Raw genomic sequence first — 25,640 nt, 5'->3', positions numbered from 1 at the left:
ATAAAGATCGCAAGTTGTGATAATATTTAGTTGTCGCAATTTTATGTTTCGGAGTTTAATTGGTACATATAGCCATATAGGCGCCACATAGGTTATGAGTCATCATAATATTTTTACTATTAATGCAATATTTTTACTACGAAAATATATAAATAAGATAATCGATATAAAGAAGTAAAGAAATTAGAATATTAAGATTTTCCTATCTTTTTTTAAACATGTATAATAAGATATATAAGTTAAATATTTTGGTTACCAATTTCAATCATGACCCACAAACATGTCAGGTCATCATTGTGACACGGCTTAAATCATTTTCGTACATTTGGAGTTGTAGATTTATAGAATAAGGTTTACTTATGTGAACGGTAACCTGTCCGTAGTTTGATTATGAACTTGACATGAATGATGGGCGTGTACAAAGTTCTTTTACCGCGGCTGGTATACACAATAACCCTCAATGAGTCAATTCCTCGTGTTATTATTGCAAAGGATTATCACTCCATATTGAGCTCTAAGGATATGGCATTACTTCCTGGTGACCGGAATAATAAACAAGATGTAATCGTTTATGTTCTACACTTCTACTTCTACTTCTACGTGAAAACATTTCTAGTTGGTCTTGATCAGCAAATAAGAAAGCAATTAAAGACTAATACAAACTCTAAGGTATACATACGTTACCGGAAATAAGATTACCTGACACCTTCGAACACAAAATTATATCGAAAAACAACATAGCAAATTACAACAATTTTCAAGAACCTAATTTTGTTCCTCAAAACTGCAACTTCCTTCTTCAGATCGGCGTTTATCTTCACTATTGTAACAATCTCAGGCGCTTCACATCATATGGGTATGGTGGATCAGTCCACTAGAAAAGAATGCCTTTATATTATTATGTTGATTATAATGTTACAACAACAATAATTTACAACTAATACAAGGATGATCTAAAGAACTTCGCCTTTTGCCTCTCTGCCCTTGTGCTCTCAAAAAAACAAGTAGAGGGCTCTGGATAATCTAGATGATGAATATTTGGCCAAATCAGAGAAATGGGAAATGGTTGTATAGGTGAAACTTAAACCTAGGATAAACTTGATCATGCCCAAAGAAGCCCATCAAATCCGATTTCCAAGTTTGAAACAGGACTATCCCCAATATCCTGATCTACAGCGTTATTACCCGTCAAGTTATCCAAATATGGCTCCATTAGATCAGAAGATCTTTCAGAAGGAATCCCGTAATCTTTCAGGATGCATGTTGAGGCAGCTGTTGCTACTTCCCGCTCCAATACAACAAGATAATTATCTTCAAACTCGAAAACAAGATACTTATCTTTGCAAGCTGGGATAGAGACAATAAAGATAATTAATATATAAGGATTGCTAGCATTAACAAAGTGAGGAAAAAAAATGGAATCCTTACAATCGACAAGATGAGCTAGATGATGAATGTTTCTGATCTGTTTGCCATTTAACTTCAACACCTACAGTAAATGATTTTCGGACTTCTTAAGTATGAAAACAAACCCAAACAAACAAGGGACCTTTGAACATATGGTGAAGTTTACCTGTTGATTTCCCATATCTTCATATCCAATACTGACTTCATTTGCCAAGACCTAGGACAACAATTTTCCAGTGAGCTAAAATAAATATAGCTTTTCAATTCTTCAATACAAATTCAGTGATAATTCAAATCTTATGTTAAAAAAGGAAGCATAACAACTTAATAATTTCTACTCGGAAAATGAGGAGGCTAAAAGGATATGCTTGACCAAAATGAATACAAGGTCAATACCATTTCTATGAATCCAATTATTTTTTCAACAGTAATCTTACATGGCACTTGAACCAATTATCATATTTGCATGACTTAGCTCAAAATCAACCTACCTGTGATAGGATCACAATTTGTTCTCCTTTGAATTGTGCCAAAGAATATCTTGCCTTCGCTACTAGTTTTAGCTGACAAAAGGAGTGAAGGAGATTCAGCCATTTTCAACATCCACAAAGAATTAACAGAAAGAAAGCACTTCACAAACAATATAAAGGGATGATTTTCTCATGGATTAACTCACCCCCATAGCTTCTTCACATTCCTCTCTATCCAAAAAGAAATTAAACAGTTTATTAGAATTTTAAAAGTTGAACCATAAAAGATGAGGGCACTACGGAGCATAAATTTAGCAGAACATTACTCTATAAGTGGTTCGGAAAGTGGGGTAAACACCAATCCAGCGACTATCAAATATGATGGTTGACCTCCTTCAATGTTAAATGGTACCTTCAAGATTAGAAATAAATGAACTAGTATCAAACGAATTTCATAAAAATACTTAAGTTACTGAAAATCATTGCCAAGAGAAATCGGCCCATATCGCCTAAAGACATACCAAATGGACACGTGGATTCAAAATTGTTTGAACCTTCATATGATCCCCATTCCTAATGATGCCAAGCTCTACCTGATCACCTGAAAATCTATTCCAAGATACTATTAGGACACACTGCAAACTGTCCCAATAATAAGAGGCAACTGCTAATTTAAGATACTGGGCCTCAATTATTATTGATTCTGCCCTGATGATTTTTGTATTTAGAGCCGCCAGACAAATGTGTATTACTTTTCTATAAAATTAAATTTAAAAAAGAAAAATAAGATTTAGAGTTTGTGTAGTGTATATATGGACTGGTGATGTGAATCCATCAAAAATCTTTGGTTGCTTGGAATACTATCTGCCTTCAAAAGGTTGCAGGTGATTCGAATGTTAAAGACATGATTTCTTAGAATAAGACAGCTATTGCTAAACTTCTATTCACTCACAAAAAAGACATGGTGCAGATGGGTTGCCAGCTATTATGTTCTCTTGTCCTGTTAACATGTCCTAGGTACTCAAGAAAAGTTTCAGTAGTTTAAGTTGGTTAATGCTGTTGGAGGTTGGGATAAGGTTACTAAAAATGGGCAAGTTTCCATTAAGGAGGTGTACAAAAAGATAACTGGAATCCACCCTAAGTCCCATGGTAAAGTGTGTTTTGCATTAATAAAGCCACTCCTGGGAGTGTTTTCATTAGTTGGCTGACACTCTGACAGTGTGGATAGATTATTGCAGTTGAGAGGTGTTGCTAGTAATATACTTGTTGCGTGTATGATGCACTTCCTGAGTCCATTGACCATCTGTTCTTCCAATGTCCTTATTCTGCTGCAATTCCGGTTAAGGTGTTACTAATTATTGCTGAGCTTGCCCGGAGTATGAAATGTGAGAAGAGAACAGGAGACAGAGCCACACAGAATCAATTTATCAATTTATCATATATGGCTACAGAGGAAAGGGAAGATTTCAGAGTCAACTGCATTACTCCTGCTGCTGTACATAGAGAAATTATGTTCAAAGTAACTTGTAAAGCCACTGATAGTAAGAGACTGTTTATTTGAAGTTAATTATGTTTATAAGCGTTGTTTATGCAAGGCATTTGTTGTTTGTGATTAATGCCGTTAATGAAGAGTACTTGAGCTCAACCCTTCCTAGAAGTCAGGGGACTCAGCAGTATCAGTTTAGGCATCGATGTATGGCTTGGTGATATTCTTTCCTTGCTTTTGGTAACAAAATATCCTTTAATTGCAAAAAAGTAACAAAAAAAATAAAGATAAAATAAGGAAACGTAAAATTACTTCTGACTGATGAGATAGCGGAATGCAATACGCTCAGTTGATCGGAAAGGCACAGTTCCTTCACAGCCAACATGGACTCCATCAAAACTCACAATCACGTCGCCCTGGAAAATAGCAGTTCCTTTTAGCATTATTTTGCTAGTTGTAACAATTCAAGATTTGTATGACATCGAGCTCTTCGGAAACAGTACTTAATTACTTATCCATGATCAGCAGGTTCAACAATTGAGAGCAGAAAGCAGCTGATGGCATAAATGTAATTTACAAAAGATGCTGGAAATATGCACATGATATACCAAGCTCTAAGTCATTTGTTTACTTTTGAATATTCTCTATTTGTGGACAGGAAGCTCAAATTTCAGTAACAATTTGTTTCTTGAAGATTTACAAAAGTTGCTTATCTTGATGAATAACTAGAAGTTATCTCCTTGTGAACACTTGCATCTCCAACTCTCTTTGACAACACTTTAGTTAGAAAATTCAAAAGTCAAAATTCAATAAAAGATGACTGGTAAATTGACCTTAGATGACGTTTAATAAATTCTTTCCAGTCCTAAAACAGAGGCCTTACTTCCAAACTTATAATAACCAAAATGTGTCATTTTCCTTTTTCCAGCAGTACTCTTCCTTATAAATTAGGCCAAAATGTACCACTTCATTTGTTAGTTTCCCTATTAAGTATTACTTCCCGGAATGTAGACGCCTTCAGAAAAGAGACAACTTACCTCTTTTAGGACATGATGTGCATCAGAAGTGGGTTCAACTCGCCGCACGAGAACTCCCTGAAAATTGGCATTCAAAACTAATGTATTTAGTGTTGTGTGAATGTCATACTTGAATTATATATGCAAAACATTCTCTACTGATAACTACATCATATTTTCTTCTTATAAAAAATGTATAGGTGGAAGCAGAATTCATGAGGGAAGGAGTTATTCCATCCAGAGATATTAAAGGACAATACTCTACTTGGCTAAAGATCTTAGCTGAAAGTGATTTTTGTAACTGTATATGAAAAACAACCTCATATGATTCCACTTTTAAGCAGGAGCGTAGAGCTGGATTCTCCAATTTCTGAAGCAATACACCAAGGCAAGGGAAACCTGAAAATGTATTTTTGATTTTTGAAACGTGTATAAACTTACAGCTCATGTAATAAATCCAACTTGTGTTAAATTACATACAACATAAAACATTTGCGATTAAGATAATTCTATAAGCCTGAACAATCAACATTTCATGAAAGCCAGTACATATCCAAGTAATATTGCTAGTGGGGGGGGGGGGGGGGGGGGAGAGAGCCCTGAAAATGGAGAGGAAGGAGACAATCTCTCCACAAGATTCCTATCCTTGTGGAGTTATGGCATTATGAAAGCAACAGAACTAACTCAAATGATCACGTAATATAATTTATGTAAATAAAAAGAAATAAAGTGAAAGAAACGAAGCTGATGGAAACGTTAGCAAAACTCTGATATTGGTTTATTAAATTGTCCCGTTTAGAGTTTGGACTGAAAGAAACCTGAAAACTACAAGTTTTTAGATCTCTTTCTTTCCAAACAGAGAAAAATAAGTTATTTCGTTCCATCTACTGCATAGTAAACAAAACACTATTAATATGGTTTTCCTTCTTTTCTTTCACCTTTCTTCCCTACTCTCCTTTTGTATTCGGTGATCTTAGGAAAACAATAAGCCTAAATGAGTGGCTCACAGCGACATAATCTAGGTCTCAGGTTTCCACAATCAGTCTAAGCATAATTTCAAATAATATCAGATGCAAAATCTAGAAACTGTTATTTAAAGAATAGAAAAGGCTTCCTTACCTGTGTACTTTCCATTCCTCTCATAGTCTGCCAAAAAATGAGACACCACTGTAGTTGGAATCACATACCCTATGTTCTCTGTATCATCTGATCTGAGTACCTGATATAACAGCTTATTAGATATCAAAGCAACAATGAAGTATGACTGACACATGCATAAGAAAAATGGGTCCATAAAAAACAACAGAAAGATGCAGCTTCAGAATTCAATACTTAGAACAGTGCAGTTTACCTCTATCTTAACAAATATCAAAGACATTGAAGTAATAATATGACAGGATGTATGCACAGGACCTATATAGCCCATACCTGAAATGCCACACCAATGCACTCCCCCTGGTCATTGAATGCAGGGCCTCCACTATTACCTGAAGCAGAATAGTGTTAGAGAATAGTAAAATAATTTCAAGGGATTAAATACATCATTAACATTACTTATAATGATTCAAAATAGGAAAAATTGGTGGAAATAAGTCAACCTTTGTACCATTTATTAATATTAAGTCTAACTTTTAATTATATCTAATTAAGTTAATCTTTTATACCCATTTATTTTTAACAAGTTACATTACCGGTAACCAGCTAGTTTAAGGATCAACCGGTAAGCTTTCACTTCTCCCTCTAAAAATGCATATACGTGGCACTAACTTATACAAATACCATCCACCTCACATTTTCTTCACTTATACCACAAACATAGAAAAAATTAAATAAAATAAAGGCATTCAAAGTTTTTGTCAATCGACACATTCAACAATTTGGTCGATCGCCATTCTCTGCCATTGCCATTGCCATAGCCATAGCCATAGCCATAGCCGAGCTTCACCCACCTTCATACCTTCCTCTTTATTGATGAAATCACCGAGAAAAATTGATAGAGACGCAACAATTCAAGGAATAAAGAGCAATTAATTCATTCTCCAAGAAAAATTCGCAGGTATAATTTGATAACCCTAATTTTTTGAATTATGAATTATGGGTTAGTTTTATTACTTAAAAAGGTAATTTGCTTAAGTATAGGAATTAAATTCTTCGTGGGTAAATTTCGTTGTTGGTGGGATGAATTATTAACAAAATTTCATAACAGAGTTGGGTTAATTGAATTGAATTGAATTGAATTGGGGCTCAATTGAAAACTAAAAACCGAAATTCGCTAATTTATCGGGTTAACTGAACTTTTTGAATTAGTTTCTTAATTATTTTTCAGATAAAAGAGGTGTCATAAGATGTATTTCTCACTTAAAGTGGCTTAATTTCTCAACTTTTAGCCAAATTGCAATAAACAGAGCACTAAAGATGTTTAAAGTGTTTAAAGTGCAAATCTTATAAAAATGGGCTTATGGATTGCAATGGGAGTATTCAGTTTATCCTTTTGGACGTTGATTGTACAAGTGTTGGGATTGGTTTTTGGGAATCCATGGAAGATTGGGAAGCTTGTTACGATTTCAGTGATTATTGCCCTGCATTTTGGTTTCTTATTTTGGGTAGAACCAAACTTTATGGGCTAAAGCGCTTGTAATGTAATAATATCATCTTCTTTTGTGCTAAGATTAGTACTGCAATAATTTCAATAAATTACCAAACTTGTAAGTTGGATAAGTATCCAACTGTAACCTAGAAGCTTAATGTGTAATATCATATGTGGCTTATAATTCTCGTGTAGTACTACCGTAGTTACAAGGATGACTAGTTGAGTGATACCTCCTTATATTACTGAATTGCAGATTATCATGAATTCTAGTGTGTTTGCTGATATTACTCTGAAGTTTTGGCATGGTGGGAGATTTAAAAGGGTTGGTGTTGGGGAGTTAGTGTACATGGGAGGAAAATGTAGGACGGTAGCAGTTGACCCAGATGAATTATGTTACTTTGATCTGGTGGACTTGGCAAAAAAATGTGGACAGTATGAGAAAATTGCGGGACTATATTATCGGGTTCAAGGCATTAGTTTAGAGGATGGGTTGAGGCAAATTTTCAATGACGAAGAAGTGGCTGAGATTGGTGAGCTCGTTGTAAAATGCAGGACTATTGAGTTATATGTGTTGCATTGTGATGATGAAATTGTGCATCCTGATACTGATCCTAAACATTCACAACCACTTACTCATCCTTCACCTTTTGCTGGTAATGCAAAAAAATTAACACCAAAAAGGGCCCCACCTAAATCTTTGATGTCACCGACTAAGAGTAGCCCAAGGAGACAATTTCAAACTACTGCTAGCAACACAAATGATAACGTCACTCTTTCCTCTCCTTTGAAAAAAACACAAACACTAGCTTCCACATTATCCAAAAAGGATTATTTGTATCTGTATCAGCAAAGTTCCATTAAATTATCAAGGCCAAGAAGGTTTTTGCGTTCCTTGTACACTTCAAGACCTCGATACGCATTTCGTGAAGCTCGTTTTTCATCTCCAATATCCTTCTTCAATTTCAGTTTATGTATCTTAGCATCTTTGATTTTTTTTCTCAGCCTCCAATTTGCAGATTGTTGTTTCCTTCTCCTCAAGTTGATATTGGAGAGTTTCCACAATATTACTCTCGTTAATCCACCTAAACATATCATATAGGGTATCGTTTTTCATCTTCGTTCCCAATTCCAGGCCATTTTTTACCGTTCTCGTCTCTTCTACATTCCCACATGTACAAAGCCTTCTCTGAACAACCTCCATTATTAAACTCGGAGAAAACCCAGATCCAATAGACGACTTCTTCATTAGTCACGAATTGCAATTAGGAACTATATATTTATTAATATATGCATATGTATAATAAAAGGAAATAAACTGGAAATACAAGGAAAAGGTGGAAGTTTAATGGAGGAAGGGAAGAGGAAGCGTTGAAGATGAAGGCATTAGAAGAGGAAGAATAGAAGATGAACCCAGAAACTAATTCAAGTAACAAAAAAAATCTTAAAATAAAATAAAATAACATGACAGGTCAAATTAGTGTTGCCACCTCATAACTGTTACCCACTATAACCAGTCAAAATTTAAGATAACTTGTTAAAAATAAATGGGTATAAAAGATTAACTTAATCAGATATAATTAAAAGTTAGACTTAATATTAATAAATGATACAAAGGTTGACTTATTCCCATCAATTTTTCCTTCAAAATATTAGTCCAATACAAAAACAAAAACAAAAAAATCGTTACTGACCAGGATTTATTGCAGCATCAATTTGAATGCCTAGCAAATCAGATGACCCATGTGCATATGATGTAACCTGGAACATAAACAGATAAGATTTTTTATGCCTTCACATTCATCTAGGACTAAGAGAGAAAATAGTAGCATCCCCTAATACACTGAAAGAAGAATTATTCATTCCTCAGCACCCACAATTTACAAATTTGAGTATCTCTTTCCATTCAGATATTGAGAAGCGAGAAACCAACCTAATCTAAAATATATAGATAAATATCACAGTAGAACCCAAAGCTCAATGATCTAGCATCTTACTTTCTTGCAAGTTTTGATTCAGACCATATACCAAAACAAAACCGCGGAAGGTGGTCCATCTACATGGTAAAAAGACAACAATATTTGCCAGAAATATAAGAACCATTTCATCCCACTTTTCACAACGGTGAATACCATTGCGAATAAATAATATATTCAACCATCCAAAAACATTGTCACACCTTCTTATTCCCTCATAAGGACTTAAAGTTTTACATGATTCTACATCCCCATCATCTCTCCCTTGCTCAAACAAGTATCTTGGGATTCAACCAAAATCTATACTGTTTCAGGAAAGTTATATATTTGTAAAGGAGTACATAATAGCAATACAGAATGTTACTATCATGCCTAGGATCCGGAGACGGGAAGTAAAGATGTTCATCATTTGTTTCCTAGACGGTATAATTACCTTCTATTAACTCAAATTCTGGAAGCTAAATATTGAAGTAATAAAGTGGGAACTAAAGGAATATACTAGAACCACTATAGAACAATATTTCTTTAGGATGCATACATATATCACTGATTTTACAGAAATGCTCTGTAAATCAACAAGCAAAATATTAGAAACCAAATCCACAAGTACCAAGTGTACATGAGAGGCATCAGCAAAATAAAAGATTGAATTAATCAAATATTTTGTTTAATGCTTCAAAGTTGATTCAAACCTCTATTCGTGAAACCACCCCCTTTGTCACAGAAATTGTATCCCCTCCAAGGGGGTATCCAACAACAGTGACTGAATCCTGCCAGTGAAAATGAACATATCATAATTAGTTCACAGTAATTTAAAGGAAAATTATGCTGATAAGTTATACCTTTTTACTACACATTTTGAATGTAAATCTAGATACTATGACAGCTCTATTGACAGTGGACAGTACCAAATTATAATGGAATCAGAAAATTCAGAAAAAACAAATGTGAAAAGCAAAAAAGGAGAGTTTACAAATAATATTACGAATTGTAGACAATATTTCTAAACCTTACCTGTATTCTTAATGCATGAAGTTCTTAATTCTTCTCTGAGATTTATGCTACCCATTTACAACAAGGCTCGAGCAGTCTATGTAGAATTTTCATCAGATCATCTTATAATTATTAACTTACATCCCTTAACGAGTAGAAAACAACTTGCTTATACAGAGTAAGGTGTTTAAGGGTGAGTGTATGATCCCCAACTATGGAGTATTTTTCTATTTAACAAGAACCTCACTCGCCGGAAAAAGGTGTGTTTTGGGTATTTAATTGTAACTTTATAAACACTTGGTTCTTACCCCACAAAAATGAGAAAAATATAAGGACACTCAAGTATGAGGTAAGCCTTTGCAAACCTGATTTCTTTTTCATTTTCAAGACACAAACAAGCAGAAGCAGTTTAGAAGGAGGTCTTGAAGACCCATGGAAACAGATGACCAACATACTGGTTGGAAAGTGTCAAAAACACAAGAGACTGTGGGAAATGTGACTTCTTACAACAATAATATTGACATTCAGTTTATCTTCTCTGAAGCCTTCAAAAACCAAGTCTATTGAACAGCTGTAGTTATTATTTCTTCTAAAAGAAATAAATTTAGAAAGGTAAGCATTAAATATAATATGATTATTGTTTAGAATTAGTTTTGACACTTCAATAAAATTATTTATGTTTGTCCTTGACAACTATATGGACCAACACCTGCCTGCATCTTGTTGTACACATATAATATTGCCTTCAATTACACTAGAGAAATGTCAATGTAGACTAACCGGTGATTAACTTGGGTGATACCCCAGGTGTTATGTGTCCTAAATGTGGAGAGTGGTGGACAAGGATAACCATTGAAATCATTCTATGTGTAGTGTTGATTAAGTGTGGAACTAGTTACTTTATTCTTATTTATCATTGTAAGTAACTTAAACATGTGAATTACATTAAAAAACCAATAATATCATCTTTATTTTGAGAAGAGAGCAATAATATTGTAGTGGATAAGTGCTTTTCATATATAGTTGATGTCACGTATTTCAGGCTTGTTGCAAATATTTGTAATTTTTGAGTGTAGCTATTACAAGAGGGAGGCTGTTACATGGCGGAAATAATTTATTGTCAACACTTTTTTAATAATTAATAGATATAGATAGTGCATTCAAGTAATTATTTCAGTGGCTATAGTATGTATTGTCAGCCAACCCTCAGAATTGTCAGAAGGTTGCTCTTCACTAAGATATTTCACTAATAACAGTGCTTTTTAAACCACTTTCTTTTCATCAGCAAAAACACATAATTTCATGCAAGACTCCATGCCCACATTTATGGAAAATACAGCCTAAAATTGGTCGGAGGTGGGGGATTAACCTTTGTCTCCTGCTGGAAAAGCTATACCTGACATCCTAATGCACCAGAAAATCAAGAATAGGCAGAATTTAACCCCCACCCCCCTCCTTTTACGAACTGATATTGTAGGAAGACTCTCAGAATACAAAGAAAGGACAGAGTTCAAAAGTCTGATAGAGTACTACAATCATGAACTATTCATTCATGTCAAACCCAAATACTTTCTACGGCTACCACCATTTTTTGTCATTTCACCCTAACAGTAAACTTAGTTTAAAAAAGATCTCTTTAGAAAAAACACATAGGCATCAACAAGCCTCAGGAGCCAGGACCTACAAAAAAGCTCAAACTATATCTCTTCTTATCTTACGGGGAGTCTGAGACACATAGATACATTTTAAGATTGATCTAAAAGTCGGATCCGGCTTTACAAAAGGAATTTATCTGCTTCTGTCAAAAGTATTGTACAGATCGGAAGTACGTACTTTGTGTTGTTTTGCACTAAAATAAGAATAAGACTTCAAATAAGTTACTACCAATCTACCATTGAGGAAAATTGAATAAAAAAAACTGTTCTTCCACGTAGTATTTAAGCCCGGTTTAAAAAGAAGTGTTTCAATATTACGGGAAGAAAAACGGCACCTGTAGATGTGGTAGCCGACCTAAACGAAGCGGCTCAGCTCCTTTCCAGAACTTCTCATTTTCCACAGAAAGCAAAGCTATGTCACAGTCAACACCTCTGGCTAAAACCTGTACACAAAATGAGCTGAGAGGAAAGTTAGTTGTTGAAGTGTCTATCAAACATAAGAACCATCTGAAGATTCTGAATGTTGGCCCTTCACGGAAAAAAATCTACTCAATTTTTTTTTAGGCTGTAATAAAAAAATTAAAAAAAGTAAATTAAATTTAAAAGGCTAACTCATATGAACTTATTGGCCCATATCAAACTTACTTTTTCTGAAACTTATTTTCATAATTTAGATTCAAACAAACTACTAGGAATGGGGATAAAAGAAAACTCATATTGGTATTTGGATTTGGTAACCCACTAACTTGTTCAATAAAAAATTTATCACATATTTACAATCTCCAGCAGTAGTGGCATAGATCCCTTGACGAATTCATTTTTTGGGCAATTTAAAAGGATACATGGGAACTAATAAAATTAGGTAGATCACTCAATAATGTCTGAAATGCTATCAGATGCTCATAGGGGACTAGAAAGAAATACACTTTGCAATAAAGGCATAATTTAGAAATCAAAACACAGAAAGCCCAAAATATCAAGCCATTAAATGCTTACTTTCGCAACATATTTTGTATCATCTCCCCTCCTCTTTACTTTCACCTGCATTACATAGAATGCAGAACAGCTGTGAGTCTGTGACAAATGTATAAGCATTATGATGGTACAAAAAGAAGAATAAGTGGACTCTAAATGAGGAAGGCTGCAGTCAAAGACTTCACGATATTTTCTTAAATGTCTATTAATGTCAAAATACATATTAAGAAATTATATCATAAATACTCTTTTTTTTTTTTTTCTATGTTCCCATTTAGTATAGACTCGTGTTTCGAGGAGTGATGATTGGGTGTAAGAAAAAGGGGGGAAAAGTAAGAGAGATGTAATAATTAATGGGTAATAGTGGGTAAAGTAGGAGAGAGATGATGAAAAGGTGTAATTAGGGGAAAAGGTGGTAACATGGTAAAAAATGATTGCAAAAAATAGAATAAAGTAAAAGTGGATACATAAAAAAAAAGCACCTCTTTTTAGAGGGAGTATATAGAGATGGCATTACGCCTCGATTATACATCTCCAGGTTATTCAACATCTTATGACAGTTTCAGCTAACTGCTGCAAGTATGTTGCGATAGTTGCTCAGATAAGTTGTCAATTAACCATGACACACATAAATGCCAGGTGTATTTTTTGTTGTTATTATTTCCAATAAGTAGACATCAAAGGTGGCACCCAAAGTTCCAAACACAACAAGGTTACAATCCCAAAAAAAATTCATCAAGCAAAAGCCAAAGGAAGCAGTTTGCATTTTTTTTTTTGTCAATGTATTGATACACATGCTAAAGGATGCATTTCAATCACACGAAAGAGCATGATGATACCCAGAAAGCAATGCAACCAAAACCGATAAATATCCCTTCCATATACGAAGTGCATGAGATTTAAGCCAACAAAGAAACAACTCTGTTCCAACAAGAAAATCCAAAGCTAAAGTATAAAAGGCTATGTTACTTGGACTCGGGTACTAGTGTCAGACAAGGGTACGTGTCCAAGTATCCTACTCGGCTAAATTGTGAAAAAAATTCAAGATTTAAGTCGAAAATGAAGTGTCGAGTGTCCGTACCCATGTCGGAGTGTCGAGGATCCGACACAGGTGCTAGAGGTAAAATGAAGAGTCGGAGTAACATAGATAAAAGGAAATCGTCTTGGCAACAAGCGAATGGAGTTCATTGCGCAAGCAATAAGATACGTTTACTGCATTTTTACGATGGAAGAAAGCAAAAGAGTAAATAAAAGAAATTGGAATAAACAGCCAAAGGCTCTAAATTAAAAGATAGAGTACAGACAGAGAAGCAATGATCAACAATGACTAGCAAAAACATACTCTGGAACTAGTATTACTAAAATATAGTCTTTTGAAAAGATAGCAGACTCAATCTTCCCTCCCTTTAAATTATATACAAGGTCGCTAATTTCTTAAAAGCAGAAAATAATCCATAACAAAAGAATAAACATCCGGCTACTCCTACACCTAGAATGAATTAACTTACAGTAAACTAAACTAAACCAAAACAAAAGATTCTCTCCTTAGATTTAGCTTCCTGCAATTTCTGTGATACAGACCTCCCAAAATATGATCTTCCAAGTTTAAGGCAAAGATTGCAACCCCCTGTATCCCAGACTAATCGCGACACTAGCCTTTGCACAGAGTTTCAGGAGAGCTGGCTTATAGGCCGTAGGTTGTTTTATTTTACTGTAAAAGTAGATATGATAGGGGGTAATGAGATGTTATTTTATTGGGAAAGAAGACGTGAAATGAGATAGTTGAACAAAAAGAGAGATAATATTAAATAAATAAAAAACCAGCAGGTCCTTTCCATTTAAGGAAGTGTTACAATTATTCTGGGATGGACAAAAATTGAAGTTGTTGCAATCATTCCAGGACTGAGGGAGTAGCTTGCACACATTAGGGCTGATGTAAAAGTGTCCTTGATAACTAAGAGCTCAAAAGCACATTGTACCAAACTTGGGCACTAAGCAATCTTCAATCCAACTGCAAATCTTACCTACAATCATGAAAATGTTTCCCGTTTCTAGCTTAGTTAGCTTCAGAAAATTATTCTCCAAAACCGGTTCTAATCTCGTTTCTAGCAGCTCTTAAGCGTCTCCAGCATCAAATGCTTTCAGAAAAAACCCTACTCCTGAATCTGTAGCCGGAAACTAAACAATCAAAATCTCTTGCAAATTGCACTTCATTGAGTTCAAGATCATTTATGGAAATCAATGACAGAATCCATCACCATGTCTTCCTCATATAGTCATATCTATCATTCAATCTGTTTCTCATATTCTTTATCCCCAGCTAATGTTACTATTTCTTCTGAAAAATTACAGGAGTCACTAACATACTATTAGTAGTTACTACACTCTGCCATCAAAGAACAATTACTTTGATCTTATTCGCCAGTAGAGATGTAGATGGAAATCAAGTCCTATTCCCAACAGCATAGTGGTTGATGTGATGTTACCTATCATTTTAATGTTTTTTCTACAGAGTTGCTTGGCTTTATCTTACTCTCTAAGTGAGGTTTTTACATGTAACTAATTTTATTTCCCGATTATTAAATTCAGTTTCATAAATTTGGGCCTTTAAATGTGTTTCAAATAATGAGGGTTAATTATTGAGCTAGTAGTTCACTAATTAACTATTTCAGGAGTTTATTGTGCCTTTGTTCCTCATTCCGCGTTCAATTAGGGAACAAGGTACAGTACCAAAAACACAATGCTAATATGACCTTAGTATAATTCACTGCATGATCAAAATTGGGGCATATGGGCAAGTTAAAATTTAGCTATACACAAGGACATATATAAATCAGAACATGACAAAGATCCTTAGTGAATAAATGATGTTAAAGTATTTCATTGCAGCCATAAATCATAATGCTATCAATGATGCCTACAAGGTTCATGCAGATGAATGATCATCATGTACCAAAGCATTCAAGGATATCTCTTTGTGAGATTCATTCACCACCAGATCAGAAACGAGTGCAAAAAACAAATTGCAAAATATGCTCTCTAGACACAGCTCTAAAATTTTCTCATTAACGGAGTTAAATTAGAAAGTCAATGACAAGATGATATAATCTCCACAAACAAGACCTATAAGATAGCAAGAAGACATAAAAGCATTATCTCTTTAAGATAAAACTTAAAAGAGTTACAAAAGATGAAGGGCTTATTTGAAATCACCAAAAATGAACTCACCTGTGTATAATGTTCAACACAATGCGCATTTGTCAACAGCTTTCCGTCCCCTATCATGAAAGCACTGCATACAGTCTTTTAAGCTCATATATAATTCTGGAGGGAAGTGTGAACTGTAAGAGAGATTCAGTAGTGCAAAATATACCTTCCAGTACTAGTATATTGTCTTTGCTTTTGCCATGGAAGGGAATAGTCAGGCGCAGTATGAGTACAATACACCTATAAAACATAAGCATCAAGAGACCAACATGTTAAAGAATTCTCCATAAATTCCTTCTTCATCATTAAAAAGCATGTAGTAATGTTTAGTATAAAGAAAAACTTCAGTGTAAACAAGAAAGAAAAAAGTTGCATAAACGTTGATTTTCATATTCCAAAATTGCTGCAGAAAAAACTAGGATTCAAATTGCATCAGTTACTCAAACAAGTAACAGTCAAGATTCCATAGAGCAAATGCAGAGATCTTTATGAGTATAAAAGGTAATATGACAATGTTAATCATGAAAATAGAGTTAGAAGCTTTCGTACCTTCACAACAGCATTAAGGAAAGACGCATTTTGAAGATTTCCTGCCTCAGCCTGAGAAACAATTTTGCTCGTATTAACAACAGAGTAATAGACATCAGTTACTTGCACAAGAAGAGGTATCACAGCGAATTGATTCTTGCTAGACTTCTCAAATAATACCACTTGGTGCCGAAAGGTCATTAGTGCACTAGTATATATCATATGAGGTCTTGGGTTCAATTGATTGTCAGGTATACTTGCTTAGTTGCTTTTGTTTCAAACATGTATGAATCATCTAATATGTACCAAGTCCTAACTTCTTATAATTTTTTCAATTGCTTCCTAAGGACCAGTATGGTTTTGCTTCAAAGAGTGATTTTATATATTGGGTTTTAGTTTTAGTTTTTTAGTGGCCATTTGGGCTTCCGAGTTGTTAGTTTTAGTTATTCTGCCTTAGAATAATGGTTAGGATCACATCCTACTGTTTGGTATAGGTTCCAAGATATGTTACATCCTACTGTTTGGTATAGGTTCCAAGATATGTTAGTGGGTTTCCTTAGGCTTCATGGCAAAGTGTATTGGAGCAGAGAAAAAGACTTGGGCAGCAAGCACATTCACAGGCAAATGGACTGTTTTACAAGTTCCAATGTCTTGGTTGATTTCCTATACTAACTAAAAAAAACTTCTGGTGGTTATGCATATGCTTAAAAAGCAAGATTGTATTTTCCTTCTTTGTTCTAGTTTCCTTGTGCTTGCAGGATATTTTTTTAGTAAAATTTGTTAGTAGTTATTAGGATTTCATATCCTACACTAATTAGGAAATTCTTTAGGCATTTTCCATAGACATTTTACTTAAATATCTGGTTTTTTAATGCCTATTCTAAAGGAATATTCATTTTTTTGAATTTTGATCAGCTTAGGTTCTTGCTTAAACCACAACACAAACTTGAATTTTGCGTTCTCTTAAACATGACGTAAGAAACCCTCAATTCCATGACTTTAGATTTATCCGTTAACTTTAGATCTGACTTCGTTTGAAAATCTTCAGAAATTGAGTAAAATCCTTATTACCATCATCTCTATAAGGCAGAAATAAGGCAGAGAATGAATTATCATAAGTGTCGAGTGGGACATGGGGTAGGTGGGATTTGGGTGTAGCACATGCACATGCACGGTAAAAAAAATGAGGGAAAAGTGTTGTCACTGGAAAATAAACATAAGGTGCTAATATAAAAGATGTTAAAAAATGATGTATTATTTGACAAAACAAAACAATTAAGGTAACACAATAAGAAGTAAGATACTTTTTGACATTATTGTGGTACACTATATTATTCCATTCCATCCTTGATGGAGGGAGCTCTATAAGGTAGATTGTCTCAATGGCGTCGATATTAGAAGACTGTCAAAGACGAACAAAACCAGAAAACTAAAAGAATGCGAGACAACAGGCATCAATAAATAACACCAAACTCAAGAAGCAAGATACACTGTAATCTGCTTAGACATGCAACTACAGTTGCCACTACATGCTAAAGCAATGAATTACCATCGGTTTTTGAGCTCTTGTGAAATAAGATTCTATAAATTTGAAGCACGGTAGAGTAATAGACAGTAACTAAGATGAATGTGGTGGCATACTATTACACATATGAGAAAGATAATGAGGCAAACAAAAGACTAATCCGGCAGCTAATGTTTGTCAGATAATGATGCTAAATAAAGAACCAGTGTCACACCAAAAATCTGATAGCACAAAAGCAGTAACTTTGCCATGACAATTATAATTAGTTTGTGTTAAAAGAAAGTCAAAGCAGAGTCTATACCTGCTGCTCCTTGAGTTCATAGGCAGACCCTTTCTTGTCTTTTTTTGGCATGCCAAATGACTGAAAGCCAGATGATTGTGACCGCCCCATGTCCTTTTTTCTGCCATCATGATGTATATATGAAGAACTTTTTTCATCTTTCGGCTTCCCGAAAAAATATTTACGCGATATAACATCTGCCTGGATGAAGATAACAGTTAATTAACAACTAAACCAGTACCATCCAGTTTTCAACGCAGGATTTACTATTGAACCAACAAAGAAAGACAAGTAGCCAAAGATATGCCGAAGCATTAATGAGTTAATGACCAATGAATGGGACCCATATCATACATCCATCAAGGAGTGACTTCGATGCAAAGAAAAACACATTATTAGCCCACTGCTCCAAGCTTCCATCACAAATGACAATTGACAAATCGCCAGCATAAGATATGTTGCCTATGTAAACCTACTATGTTCATCAAAATTGATGATATGAACGTTTTAAACTCCATGAGATTTTCTCTCTTGCTAAATCCTAGGCCGCAATTATTAACTCGCAAAATATGTTGTACAATTATGGAAATCTAAGTTCATGTGGATAACCTAGTTTTAGCCAAAATTTACACTCACATGCAAGTTAAAAAGTATTATTCCGTTAGTCTCATACTGCCCGCAGGCATTGAAAGGGCTTGGTAATGATGGTATAGTAGCCTCAGCAAGTGCTTCTCGAAGATCCAAAGTTTGAAGCTGGCATGGTGCATGATTTGATTAATCACTTCTTAAAACTTAAAAGAATAAAAGCCTCTGTTAGCAAGATTTCTATGACACTGCTATTCTAATCTCCTATCATAACGTACTCCAGGTTAAGGAATTACATAGGCTGCTACTAATGATTTGCAAACATACACCTATTAGTAGGATTTGGCATCAATATCTGTCGCCTTACATGAGAATCATATCACTAAGTACATAATATTAGGTTAGTCACTTCTTGAATGAACAAAGAAATAGACCAGGTGGCAATCCTCGAAGGAGCTAAATTTCGTGTTGGGACCATCGTCACTATGAGATTACCAGCAAACTTATAACCAATTAGCTCAGATAAAATCATTTCCATATTATTGAGAAATACATGATGAACACTCTATGAGTCTTCAATATGACAGCCAAGAAATTATAAATTTTCTCTAAACATAGCAATTCATGAAAGATTCAGACTAATAAATCAACTTCGGAATTTCAAACAATATGCAAATTGCATCAAAATTGTTGAATTTTAGCTGCCCGTTATTGAGAATGTGCATCTTATCTAGCAAATTAACAAAATAAAGTAATAAATTATAATTATCTAACATAAATAAGTACCAAAGTCAATATAAATTCAACGCAATTGTTCAAAATTTCCAGCAATTTGAGCTAAAAAAAAGAGCAAAATACACACAATTCACTAACCTTTACAAATGGAAATTGAAAAAAAAGAGGTTAGGGTTTTTACCTCTTTAGCGTCATTTCTATTAGAAGAAGAATTTGCGACAGTTCTTCTTGAAGCAGCATCACCATTACTCTTACAATTGGCGCCCATTGAAATGAGTGCGCGAAATGTGGGATGCGGCGTAGGGAAAAAAGAATGCGAGGAGAAAGAAGAGCGAGCTACATCGACGGAAGTCATTCCGTTTAACCAGCTGCAACTGGCGGCGCCAATCGCCATTTTTCCGGTGGTTTTCAGTGAATGAGGGAGAGGAGAGAGAAAATGGGAAGGAAGAAAATGTTGGTTTTCTTATCCTCTTTACGTACTCCCTTCAGTGAGGCCGTGGGATGTTTTGGCGCCCCCCTGCCCGTCAAATAGGGTGATTCTAAATTAATAATCCGTCAGGTAGTAAATTATACGGCGATAACTGTAAATAAATAAACTTTTAATATAGAATTTAAACTTATTTTTTATTCATTGAAGTTCAAATTTTATTCATTATTTTATTTTTTTTACTTTTTTATTTTCACTTTTTTCTTACTAATTCAATTACAAATTGTTATGTTATTTGCATTATTCACGAATTACTTACATAAATAAATTTCCCATCAAATCCTATCCTATCCTATCCTATATCCTACTACCTCCGTTTCAAAAAGATTTTTACAGTTACTATTTGCACGAACTCCAATGCAATATTCAACTACTAATATATCCAATTTTCGTATGTGAAAAAATTGTAAAAATTTGATATTTTGAAAATACATCCCGAGACCAATCTAACAAGATCTTACATGTAACATTTTGATGTATATAATGGTGAGAATTTACGGTTAAAGTTTTTATACTTTGGACACATTTTCCAAAGCGTAAAGAACTTTGTGAAACGGATGTAGTATATAATAATAAGAATGTCATTGGCCTTTGTGAGGCCTCCAAATCCTCAATAGTGCAATTATGTTCACTCCCATTAACATCTCCTACACAACCCAAAGAATGTGTTTTTCCTCTAAAAAAACCTTTGAAACAATTCAAAAAACATTACATTGTAGAAACCAACTAAGAATTAAGTAGTCTCTATATTAAATCCTACGTGAGAATTACAACCAACTTAAAAGTATAAACCGCCACTCCTTAAAACTAAAAAGAACTTCCATTTTTGTCTCCTTCCCACCACTCCACCAAAATTAATAGGTTCATCTCCTCCTAATATTTCAACCTCCTGCTATCTGCTTCGTATTATACTTTACAAGCACATGAGGTAATAAATTTGTTAGGTTTCGTACTAATAAATTAAAAGGCGTTGAGAAAAATGTCTATGTGGCACGTAGTACTCTTCCTTTTGCGCCACATCATCCACTCACCAAATGAGATGTCATATCATGGACAACCAAAAATCAATACGTGCAATGAGATTCGAACTCTAGACCTCAAGTGTGGAGGATAACTCTCATTACCATCTTAACCAACAACCATTTGTGGTTTATCTCTTCACATTAATTTATAAATGAATGTTAACATGAAGTTTACAACAACTAAACTTTTATGTGACTTTTTATTTTCTATTGACTATTTTGGAAAAAAAATAATAATTAAAGAATTAGGACAACCATGAATAAACATGATGTCATAAGTCTCATACATCAACTACAAAAATGCCTTGCATGACTGCATATGTCTAATTTGGTGTTTGTTAATTTTGAATCACTTATTTCCACTAGAAAACAAATTATACAAATTGTAAGATGATGCAGTTGAAAAATTATTTCTCATGATAAATGACTTAAGCCCTGTTTAGTTCACCTTATTTCAGGACCTTATTACTTATTTCAAATTTAATCAGATCAGATCAGACCAGATCAGATCAAAAAAAATAAGTTTAGATCAGATCAGACCAGATCAGATTATTATTATTATTATTATTATTATTATTATTATTATTATTATTATATTATTATTATTATTATATTATTATTATTATTATATTATTATTATTATTATTAATTTATTATTTTATTATTATTATTATTAATTATTATTATTATTGGTATATGTTTATATCATTGTTATTATATTTAATATTTTATTACTATTATTGATTTAATAAAAAAATAATATTGTTGTCGGTGCAATTAAAATCTATTATTTAAGGCATAAAAAAACATTAACAAAACATTCAAATTCATCATGTCCATTAAAACCATTAAGTCCAGGTTAGAAACGATATGATCATGTCATGTCCATATTAGAACTGATTTGTGTAGATCAGAACCATTATATCTAGACCAGAACTGATAGGATCAGATAATATCCAGATCATAACTGATATGTACAGATCATGTCCAGATAATGTTCAAATCTGCAAAGATCTTGTATACATCAGAACCAATCCTTACAGAACCAATATGTTCAGATCAAAACCGATTTGTACAGATCATGTCCAGATTAGAACCGATACGTCCAAATTATAACTGGTTTAGATATCGACTCTGTACAGATTATGTTCAGATCAGAATTGATTTATACAGATTATGACCAGATCAGAACTGGTCTGTACAGATCAGAATTGATCTGTACAAATCATGTCCAGATCAGAACTAATATGTACAGATCATGTCCATATCAGAACTGATCAGTACAGATCATGTCCAGATCAGAACTGAACTGTACAGATCATGTCCATATCAAAACTGATATGTACAGATCATGTCCAAATAAGAACTGATCCGTACAAATCATGTCCAGATCAAAACTGATAATGTCTAGAACAAAACTGAGTTGTACAAATCATGTCTAGATCAAAACCGATCTGTACAGATCATATACAGATCATAATCGATCTCCACTTTGAAGTTGACTTATTCGCTCGGCCAATCGTCGGACTGATTTCGTTTTGCTTTTTCTGGTCGTCGAGCCTGATCGACAGAAATGTTCTAACATAGAGCAAAATTCCAAGCCCAGAGATTTTCCGTGGGCTGAACTAGTAATACAATCAGCGAAGCGTGAGCGGGCGCGGAGAAGCGAGCGTCAACCAGGCGCCACGGGGTGTATAGGTCTATCTAATATAAGGAATAGTGAAACCATGAGCAAAGTCAAATAAATAATAACAATATTATAAATTTGTGTAACATTTATTTTACACGTAAGTCGTTTAATATTAATAAATGTAGATTTTTGTTTAAACTTAATTTTGAAGAATTAGATCAGATCAGATCAGATCAGATCAGACCAGACCAGATCAGATCAGATCAGAAAAAATAAGTTCTGATCAGATCAGACCAGATCAGATCAGATCAGGAGAAATAAGGTGAACTAAACAGGGCCTTAGTGTGTTTGTGTAGTTGACGAACTTGATGAATGCTTTCACTTAATTCTATACATGTATCTTATCAAATATTTCGCTCAAGAAAAATCTAAAATTTTAACTATTCAATGTAGCAATCGGGGCATCGTCCAAGCCATACACTAGTTTGTTTACTATAATTTGTTTACTGTTTACTCCTTTGATGTTTAATTTATTATGTAGGTATTTGCCTACTTCTTACTCCTATAATTGATAAGGTTTATTATTTTCATTTCAATTATAACAAATAAGTACTACATGTAGTAATTAGTTTATACATAGTTGATGATTTTCTTTTTCTTTTTTTTTTGAATTGCGTTAATTTGTTTAACTGTGTTTTTAGAGGCAATCGAGGCAAGGATTGCTACATGAAAGGTACTTGATCTTGATCCTTACTAATAATACTTTTTAATATTGTTCACGCTTTGTTAATAACTATTTTTTTTGTAGATGATTGGCTTTCAAGGTGGAGAGAATGATAAATTTCTTTTTAAGGTGTCTATATATATATATATATATATATATATATATATATTATTGGTGATTTGAATTGGTGGTACTTTTTTTATGGTTTTAAACACTATAATGCATGCTGGTGGAACTATAATCCTAATGCTACACAGTCGGCTACTAAGGTACTCCTTAATTACTTAGTCGATGTCCTAAAGTACTTCATATCTTACAAATCTTGCTACTATGGTATTTTACATACACTCATATTTAGATACTTGATTTTTTTTCAGTGTTATTTGTGATTAGACTTATCGAAATTAGGGAAAGAATTATAATATTCTTCTTGTCCATTGCGTTTAATCAATGCAAATTGCTATTTTCGTCAATTTTAAAACCCAATGCTAGGATTTTGTCTGATTTTGTTGTACATGATGTTGATTTGAGATACATGACTTAATGTCTGACAAATGTGAAATTGTGAACCTCGCTCTCCCCAATTAAAAACTTCTTTTTGTCAATATTCCAATTTTTTTGACATTGATGTAAGTTTCGATCTTTTACTTGAATTACTAGAGTTTTTATTTTTTGTTGGATCGAAATATAATTGTTGTTGTTGTGGAGAAAGATATCGCACTCAAAAAGTTAGTTGATGACAATGTGACTAATGTACAAACCAACTGCACATTTTATTGCTCAGAGTAGATGATAAAAATGTTTGATGCCTTAGAGGATTCACCTTTTGACTATGGTGCAAGAGTAAAATGGATGATGTTAAATAATGAAGTTAAAGTACTACACGAGTCTACATCATATTGTTTGTGCAATGTGTTCTCTTATTGCCAAAGGACATGTATTTTTCCGAATTCATACCATCAAACAGTTGCATAATGAAATATTTTTAACCTTTTTTTTATTATTCCAAATAATACGGAGTATTAAATATGCAAAGACTTAAAATAAATAGGGGTGACTGACCAGCTCTTATTATTTATAACTGACATGGAGTACGTACTTGGTATACAAAATTCCTATATATCACATCCTTTCATATTCGTAGGGTTTGTTAAAATAAATTAAAAAATCATATGAGTATTTCTAACTTTTTACCGATAAATTTTCAATATTATCAAACATAGTTATACTCTATCGGCAATGCCCTTAAGAAAAAATGCTTTCTCTTTCTCTTCTCTTAGAATTCTTTAGATTTTTTTACAATTTTCCTTCTTGAGGAGTATATTTTCTAATGTTGCTTGAGCCGTTCATGTTCTATTCTAAGTTTGTACATTGTATGACAACATGTTAAAGTTACTAATATCATGCTAAATTTTAATTTTTCAATTGTATGCAAATATTTTATATGTTTGACAAATTTTCCAAATTTTGGGTCAACCGTTTTCAAGTACGGGATAGACGAAATATACAATGTTTGAATTTAGAAATAAGAAACACAAATAATACATTTTTTGGTAAGGCACTTGCACTCCATATTCTGATACTCCGTATTTAATAAGTTACTTTCTAAGCGATTGTTTATTATAAAATGCATACATTAATTGTTGATTTTATTTTTATTTTCTTCAGAAATCGTAATAGTTCAAATGAGTGTAAAAATATTCTAAACAAGAAGAAATTGTCAAAACGGTAAAAAAGTAAGGTGAACATGCATGATGATTTTTTTTTTTTGTGATTTTGCTCGAATCATATTCATCTAATTTAACCTTCAATCATTTTATATATCCCGTGCTTATGCACGGGCAAACACTAGTACAACAAAAAGCAAGAGTCAATTAAGTTTAGAAATTCCATTCCAATAGAATAGGGTCTAAGTTGAACGACTTTCCTATCATCTTTTAAACTCAAAATCAATTCTTCATTTGCATATGTCAAAAAATTAATTCTCCAAATATCACCATTTAATGGAGTTATTCTCAGTATTTGAATAAAAACATAGGATCGAATACCAACCCCATTTTTATTTATTTTAAATCATGTAAAATGTTAGTGGTGTTAACAGTTATTCCCTATATAATTAGAATCTCTAGTGGTGATTGTTGTTTTTGCATCGCTAATAATATTTGTGGTTATCATTTATGAGTCAGAATATTAAAAATGTTACAAGTCCTTCTTCCCTACTTTAATTTCTTTCACGAAAAAAACAGTGAAACACATTCAAACGACAAAAAAAATGATAGGAGATAGAAGGTGCGGGCAGATAATTACACAATACACACAACCTCGCCCACTCCTCACAACAGTTGTACACCA

The 25,640-nt window shown here is 33.5% G+C and overlaps 1 protein-coding gene across 1 annotated transcript; it reads right to left on the bottom strand.

The window, feature by feature from the left end:
• Positions 1-680: 680 nt before the first annotated feature.
• Positions 681-19,955, bottom strand: LOC110805754 (protease Do-like 2, chloroplastic). Its single transcript, XM_056830904.1, has 21 exons — positions 19,607-19,955; positions 18,127-18,306; positions 16,322-16,372; positions 15,939-16,012; positions 15,794-15,857; positions 12,587-12,631; positions 11,926-12,033; positions 9,635-9,712; positions 8,661-8,727; positions 5,808-5,866; positions 5,499-5,598; positions 4,699-4,778; positions 4,401-4,457; positions 3,676-3,779; positions 2,399-2,486; positions 2,204-2,289; positions 2,084-2,108; positions 1,899-1,970; positions 1,574-1,624; positions 1,429-1,489; positions 681-1,347 (listed from the first exon to the last, which is right to left on the bottom strand). Exons 1-21 carry the CDS (start codon positions 19,817-19,819, stop codon positions 1,103-1,105), a joined length of 1,908 nt encoding a protein of 635 aa, XP_056686882.1. The 5' UTR covers positions 19,820-19,955; the 3' UTR covers positions 681-1,102.
• Between the last annotated feature and the right edge of the window lie 5,685 nt (positions 19,956-25,640).

Source organism: Spinacia oleracea, chromosome 6 (assembly GCF_020520425.1).
Source record: "Spinacia oleracea cultivar Varoflay chromosome 6, BTI_SOV_V1, whole genome shotgun sequence".
Classification (NCBI taxonomy): Eukaryota; Viridiplantae; Streptophyta; class Magnoliopsida; order Caryophyllales; family Amaranthaceae; genus Spinacia; species Spinacia oleracea.
Note: the sequence above shows the minus strand (reverse complement) of the source record. Positions and strands in the feature narration are given on the sequence as shown.

What these genes read in the sequence shown, in the direction of transcription:
- LOC110805754 (XM_056830904.1), bottom strand. Translation starts at nt 19,819, where the DNA reads ATGGCGATTGGCGCCGCCAGTTGCAGCTGGTTAAACGGAATGACTTCC. An exon ending in TGAATCCACGTGTCCATTTG is followed by an intron (nt 2,290 to 2,398) that starts GTATGTCTTTAG and finishes CTAATCTTGAAG; the next exon opens with GTACCATTTAACATTGAAGG. An exon ending in AAATTGTGATCCTATCACAG is followed by an intron (nt 1,625 to 1,898) that starts GTAGGTTGATTT and finishes TTGTTGTCCTAG; the next exon opens with GTCTTGGCAAATGAAGTCAG.